This window comes from Salpingoeca rosetta (genome assembly GCF_000188695.1).
Source record: "Salpingoeca rosetta unplaced genomic scaffold supercont1.7, whole genome shotgun sequence".
Taxonomy (NCBI): Eukaryota; class Choanoflagellata; order Craspedida; family Salpingoecidae; genus Salpingoeca; species Salpingoeca rosetta.
This window is the reverse complement of record NW_004754927.1, coordinates 1,017,971-1,025,356: the sequence shown is the minus strand read 5'-3', so window position 1 is coordinate 1,025,356 and position 7,386 is coordinate 1,017,971. Positions and strand designations below refer to the sequence as shown.

Below are 7,386 nucleotides of genomic sequence, written 5' to 3'. Positions count from 1 at the left end.
TCTGTCACATCACACCGTTTAATGAAACAATGTCAGCCAGTCACATCACTTGCTCTCTGAACGTGAAGCTGTGCCAAACAACGAAACACCACAGCACAAGAACCGCCAGACATAGCGGCAGCAGACAACAACCCACAAGCAAACACATATAAACGGGTCAATGTGACGACATGACGCTCTTGTGGCGTTCGAACAAGGCCTCGTGGTACGACTGCTTCCTCTTGCCCCCGTTTGTGCGACGAGTGCGGGCAGACGGGCGAGCGGCAATGCGGCCACTGCGGCGCGGAGCAAAACCACCTGCCACGGCAACGCTGTCCACGTCCTCGTCAATGACCACGCAGCAGCCCTCGCCACCATCGTCATCATCATAGACGTCCATCGCATCGTCATCGTACATGAAGACCAGGTCCTCCTGCTGCTTGGGTGCAATTGACTGGCTGGACTGGCTGGACTGGCTGGACTTGCTGGACTTGCTGCTGCGCTTGCGCACGGGCTTGGCGTGCGGGGGCGTCACCGTGGTGTTGACGGGCGCAAGGTACCGGCGCGGCGATGTTGGTGTTGTGACTGTCTTTGTCTTTGACACCACGGCTTTCGTGCTCCGCTTGGTTCGCACGCGGGGAACTTCAGGCACATAGTCCTCGTCACCAGCATCACCATCATCATCGTCGTCGTCCTCATCGTCGTCGTCCATCACGACTGTCGCTGCCCTGGGCTTGCTGCGAGACACCCTTGACCTTGACTTTGCTGCCCTCGGCTTCCTCTTGGCAGCTGCCTTGACTGGCACCACGTCCTCCTCATCTTCCTCGTCATCCAGCACCACTGTTGCTGGTGCTGGTGCTGGTGCTGGTTTTGCTGCTGCCGTTGTCCTTCCGCCTGTACGCCGTGCTGTTGTCTTGGCTGTTGCGCTTGGTGTTCGCTTGGCCTTTTTCGCTGACGATGCAGCAGCAGTACGGGGCGGCTTCACGTTCTCCTGCTCACAAGACGCAAGGACACTGGTGAGCAGTAATGTGTGTGTGTGTGTGTGTGTGTGTGTGTGTGTGTGTGTGTGTGTGTGTGTGTGTGTGTGTGTGTGTGTGTGTGTGTGTGTGAATGGGAGGGCTGGGGTTGTAATAGCATGGGTTGAGCAGAAAAACAACTCACGACATCTGCGCTGAACTGGAGCGGAGCCTCAAGCTTGGACTTGGCAGCTTTGAGCCCTGAGTACAGGCATTTGTGTTGCGTGAACACGTGCGCGCGCGTGTGAATGTGTGTACACGTGAAAAATACATGTGTGTGTACATGTGTGAATACATGTGCATGTGTGTGTGTGTGTCAATTCACAGGTGTCAGTTCACAGGGTCATCATCACAACTGTTCATAATCAAGGGTGTTGGCTGTACACAAAACTAAACGCGCGTGCATCACGAACTGCCCACCTGCTTGAAGGACAGCTGTGAGGCGAGAGTAGTCTGGCTTCTCGTCATACTTGAGCGACATGACGTGTGCAAACACATCAGCAACAGCATCTTAAAGGCAGGGAGAGGAAAGAAGGACGACTGTGGTGAGAACACAACGCACAATAACATGATGATGCAGTGACATGAAGCATGCGAGACGTATGCGCACTCTTAGACATACAGACATAGTGCGTCACACAGACACACACACACACAGTCACCCACACCCACACACCCACACCCACACACACACACACACACACACACACACACACACACAGTCACATACACAGTGTCACCCACGCACACGCACACGCACACGCACACGCACACGCACACGCACACGCACACGCACACGCACACGCACACACACATGTCACCTGTGCCAGGGTGGCTTCCGATGAGAGCATGGAGGTGGTTGCGTGCAGCGGTGATGGCTGCTGTCGTCATGCCAGATGCGCCGGGGTAGTCAAACAGCTTGCTGTGAATGGTGGTGGGGGGGGGCAGCGTGCGTGCTGGCGTGTGAGCGAATACGTTGAAGGAAGAGCGACATCGAGGGAAAACAAAACCCAACAAGGAAGAGCAACAACATGTACATCCACACATGCACAAGGACTCGCCTGTACATGTCACAACAATGACAACAAATGAAAACACACAAGCACACATCCGCGAATACAAATGCACATGCACATGCACACACACGAATACACACACACGAATACACACGTTCCCACTTCACACACACGCACATACCGTTTCTGCGCCTCGACTTTGTCACCGGCGGCATTGCGGGTCTTATCTGTGACCTTTGCACAGATGGGAAACCTGGTGACGTGAAGCAAACGGTGGTGACAAACGCAGTTGACGCGTGAGAAAGTGGTGAAATGTATGGAGGCTGTTGTTGGAGCTGGTGAGGTGGTCAAAGCAACAACGACAAGCACTTTGATTAACAAGCAAGCACCCGTGCATATTCAAACACACGCATTCAAACACACGCAAGCAAACTTCCGCACACACACACACACACACAAACAAACACACAAACAAACACACAAACACACGTGCATATTCAAACACAAACACACAACACACAAACACACAAACACACACGCCTGCACAGACCAGCTTGGTTCGCCGAGGAGAAACTGCAGGAGGACGTAGCAGAGCATCTCAAGATCACCACGACGCGACAACTTGGCGCCCTACAGCGACAAACGCGATGACAATGAGAGCGGTGCCGGGACAATCAAGGATGGATGCTCGCATGGCATTGCTCGCATCATTGCTGCACTCGTCAACCCATGTCCAAACTGCTCACACACTCTCTCAGAACCACCCAGACAAGCAAAGAGACAAGCAAAGAGACAAACAAACAAACAAACAAACAAACAAACAAACAAACAAACAAACAAACAAACAAACAAACAAACAAACAAACAAACAAACAAAAACAAACAAACAAAAACAAACAAACAAAAACAAACAAACAAACAACCATCTCCGACCCTCTCCCTTTGAACACGCACACAAACACGCCCATGGCAAGGCGTGCAAGTCAACGCACGGCGTGGGCGTCGACGCCTGTGAACTCGAGCGTGCCGTCGTGTTTGCGTGCAGGCAACACCTCATATGGCTCGTGCCTGGTCATGCTGCCGCCACTGGCACTGCAAGCGGTGAATTGCGTGTGTTGTGTGTTTGAGTTTTGTGTGTGTTGTGTGTGTGTGTGTGTGTGTGTGTGCGTGTGTTGTGTTCAGCACGCCACACCCGCACACATACTGGGTCACGCACGTCCTCAACAAAATGCAGTCACACAATCGGGACTGTGCGGATGGTCTCATGAGTCATGCCAACACATGCGAATCGACGCACTCGAAGAGTTCGCAGCAGCCAAAGTCGATGAGATAGACGCGGCCAGGGTGCTGTTCGTCTGTCCGGGCGGAGTCCAAGACAGGCGGTGAGTACGTCACCACACCATCACAATATCGAATAGACATATGACAACACGGCACAGCCACAAGGTGAGTCAGACATCACGTCACGCGCGCAAGATATCACAATGCCTGCGCATCTCGCACGAGCACGAATAGGTGCACGTCGTGCCCATGACAACACAACACAACACCATACAGCACGGGGCAAGGCAGCTGACCGATGCAGATGTTCTCTGGCTTGAGGTCGCCGTGGATGTATCCGCGCTCATGCACATAACGCAGCGCCTCCTGCATCTGCAGTGTGATGGCCAGCGCAGACGCTGTTGGGATCTGGTGGCCACATGCAACCCGAGGATGAATGGGGTGAGGAGCAAGGTTACACTGATTGGACGTAAAAGGCATCACGCGGGCGAGCTTATTGGGCTGTGGTGGTAATATCGCGTGTGACAATGGGGTAACCCCCTCCTCCCTCTCTGCCCCTCAGACTGAGGCGTGATTGTGCAAAGGCGCACGTCGGAGCAGGTATACGAGGGAGGGGAGCGCATGTGATCGCGGTGATGGGGCGGCAAAGAGAGTATGTTCAGTGCTGGCGCCTTCCTTGCCTTGGAGTTGACGACGTTGTTGTTGGCGGAGGAGATGAGGCGGGCAACGCTTGATCCACACGCGTGCATGGCCATGAAGCGGTACTCGTCGCCTTTGAGCGTCTCCACGCTGCACGCGTGCATGACGGCGAAGGGAAAGTGCTTCAGCGAAGACGTCTTGACCCACTTTGTGTGCGCTGCAGCAGCAGTAGCAACGGCGGCGGCGAGTTGATGACGAACAAAACAAGCATGAGCGCATCAAGGCAAGAACGGTGTTGGTGGGCTGGGAGTGAGTTTTCCATGCGGATGGCCACGAGGAATTGGACTTGGGGCGAGCGATGAGAACACCAACCAACCAGACAGAAAAAGCACAAAAGCACACGCTCACACACTCACACATACGCGGAGACGGGCCTTCACTTGCGGGTGCACGACGACAACATGATTCGACATCAAGCTCACCTTTGCTGTGCCATTCAACCAACTGCAGACGCTCCAGGCATTTCATTTCAGAGAACAAGCCCGTGCTGAAGGCGTGCTCCTACACGGAGCCATCAAGTGCCACATGGACGCAGCGTCAGTCGTGTGTGTGTGTCTGTGTCTCTGTGTGTGTGTGTCTGTCTGTCTGTCTGTCTGTCTGTGTCCGTGTGTCTGTGTCTGTGTGTCTGTGTCTGTCTGTGTCTGTGTGTGTGTCTGTGTCTGTGTCTGAATATGTGTGAGTGTCATGCAAGATGTGAAGGATGGAGCGCACCATTTTGACGACGACTGGTCCAACGAACTTTTCCTTGTCGTAGCGCGTGCCTAAAGGGATAGATTGTGAGCGGCACGCAGTTGAATGGGGCACGAATGTGAGAAGAGAGCACGCATCACACAAAGTCACGGTCTATTTCGATGCAAGTACACTGCCCCGGTTCACTGCCTCTTCACCCACACGACACGACACGCCACATACGAAAAAAAGACCACGTGCACACTCACACACGCACGCACGCACGCACGCACACGCACGCACACACTTACTCACCCACTCACTCACACACACTCTCACTCACACACACTCACACACACTCACACACACACACACGTACCTTTGTAGATGACGCCAAATCCACCGGCGCCAATGCGCTCACCAATCATCACCGACAAGGTGCGGTTGAACTGCACGCGCTCGCCCGTGGCGCTGACCTTTGGTGGTCCCGTGGGCCGCTTCTTCTTCCCGCGACGCGGTGGCATGGTGGATGCGATGCGATGCGATGCGATAGGGATGAACGGTGTGGTGGTGTGTGTGGTGTGTGGTGTGTGGTGTGTGAGCTGTCTTCGTGCTTGATCGGCGACGGTTTTTTGAAATTTCACCACTGACTGACGACTGAACGCGATCGAATGCATGAAATATGAAATGACTCACGACCGCTCATGAGTCATCGGACCACAGCAGACACACACACACACACGCTCTCTCTCTCTCTCTCTCTCACGCGCACGCGCGCCTTGCTGAGTGTGTTGGCCAATGTAATGTGGTGCAGGTCTCACTCATGTCATGTTAGAACAAATGAAGAAGAAGAAGAAGAAGAAGTGGTGGTGCAGAGAAAAAGGTGAAGACGGAAGGATAACAGCAACACGCAACACGCAACACGCATGTGTGGTTGTGACACATGATAACAAGCAGGAGAAGAAAGAAGCAAGGCGGGTAAAAGAAGGACAAGCAGATGTCATACGCGTCAGTCAAGTCGGTTGAACAGAGGAGGCTGATAACGGCGGCTAACAAAACGGATGAAGCAAGAACAAGTAGAAAAGTTATGTGGAGGGGAGTGTGAAGCAAGACAACTAGACACGCGAGCCACGAAGAAAGTGGTGGGATGCAGGGCCGTGCAAGAAAGAAGACCACAGGATTGTGGTTGTGACGGGGCGGGAATGGGCAAGATGCACATATGCTTATGCAGGGTCCACAGGGCAAAAGCAGATGAGAAGTCCAAGCGCTGCACAACACAATGCAAACAAAGAGGAAGGGGAAGGAGGATGGCGCGAGAGGTGGTGTGCGAAAGATGGTGGCGTGGTGAGAAAAACAGATGGGCGAGCCGCAGCAGCAACGTGGCGCACGACAGTGTGTGTGTGTGTGTGCTGGCAGAGACTGCGCACATGCACGCCCAAGCATGCGCACGCAGGGAAGCACAGAAACAAAGGCACACAAGAGCTAGCACACAAAAATGCACACACACACACACACGCGTGTGCAGAAACAAGCAGGAACAACGCCTATTGGTACTCACGGAAGAAGCAGATGGCAATGAGAAGGCTGATGGGGCTGTCAGAATTGAAGAGAAAGAGAAAAAAAGTAGGGCAATCAACACAGCAGAGGACAACGTGAGCCACTGGACAGCAGCGAACATACTTTCATGTCCTGTCCGCGAACAAGTAGTCACAAACACAAACGCACGCATGTAAACACGCACGCACACACATACACACGCATGTAAACACGCACGCACGCACACAAAAACACACGCACGCACACACAAAACACACACACACACATAAACACACACACACATACACACACATACTCACGCACGCGCGATCACACTCACCCGCAATATGTTCCACGATGCTCATGGATCACCGTCACCTGCACAAAACACAGAAGATCAACACGAGTCACAGGCATAGGCAGTGTGAGTGCGCCAAAACAATCAGCACACACAACACAACACAAGGATACGGGCTGCCTCTCAATGTAAACGCTCGCCGATGCTTTGAACGCACATGCTGTGTGCTGCTGCCTTGCGGTGGGTAGCCCTGCTGGGGATAGCCCTGCTGCTGCGGGTAGCCTTGCTGCGGGTAGCCTTGTTGTGGGTACCCCTGCTGTGGAGGGTAGCCTTGTGGAGAATAGGGAGGGGGTTGCTGCGTAGAGCGTCGTCGTCGTCGTCGTCGTTGTTGTTGTTGTTGTTGTTGTTGTTGTTGTTATTGTGTGTTGTGGGTTGCGGCGGTAGTGGTGTGGTGAGGATAGATCGAGCGCAGGCGAGTTTGGGACGGAAGCACGAACACGAGCAAACAAGGGCACAGAACAACAACCATGAACGACAACAAGTGGTAGCAAGTGGCAGCAAGTGGCAGCGAGTGGCAACGCTGACACGACAATCACAAGGTGCGCTCGTTTTGGTGTCCGGACGTGTGCGTGTGTTTGCGTGTGATGCGATCGATCAACCGCCTCAACCACAATGCAAAACACACGCCAATACACCCATGGCACCTGGTCAAACAACACAGCCACAGCGACAAGGAAAAACCAAACACATTCTCTCACAACAACACCAGTGCCACACCTGAGACATGGTCGTTGGCCTGGCTGTCGAAAAAGGTCGAGACAAGCACAAGAGCGTCGGAGGTACAAGGCGAGCAAGCGGAGGTGTGTGTGTTGTGATTTGTGCGCGCTCCTTC

The 7,386-nt window shown here is 53.6% G+C and overlaps 2 protein-coding genes across 2 annotated transcripts; both read right to left on the bottom strand.

The window, feature by feature from the left end:
* On the bottom strand, positions 1 to 5,326 carry PTSG_03252 (CK1/VRK protein kinase). The gene is made up of 13 exons (XM_004995777.1): positions 5,040 to 5,326; positions 4,703 to 4,752; positions 4,414 to 4,492; positions 3,973 to 4,148; positions 3,589 to 3,700; positions 3,309 to 3,366; positions 3,004 to 3,103; positions 2,562 to 2,641; positions 2,193 to 2,264; positions 1,817 to 1,917; positions 1,416 to 1,505; positions 1,141 to 1,196; positions 1 to 970 (listed from the first exon to the last, which is right to left on the bottom strand). The coding sequence occupies exons 1-13, from the start codon at positions 5,182 to 5,184 to the stop codon at positions 158 to 160; spliced, it is 1,932 nt and encodes a 643-aa protein (XP_004995834.1). The 5' UTR covers positions 5,185 to 5,326; the 3' UTR covers positions 1 to 157.
* Positions 5,327 to 6,204: 878 nt separating this feature from the next.
* PTSG_03251 (uncharacterized protein) lies at positions 6,205 to 7,280 on the bottom strand (the record flags this gene model as incomplete). Its single annotated transcript, XM_004995776.1, has 4 exons — positions 6,205 to 6,253; positions 6,537 to 6,574; positions 6,712 to 6,849; positions 7,272 to 7,280. The coding sequence occupies 4 exons, from the start codon at positions 7,278 to 7,280 to the stop codon at positions 6,205 to 6,207; spliced, it is 234 nt and encodes a 77-aa protein (XP_004995833.1).
* Between the last annotated feature and the right edge of the window lie 106 nt (positions 7,281 to 7,386).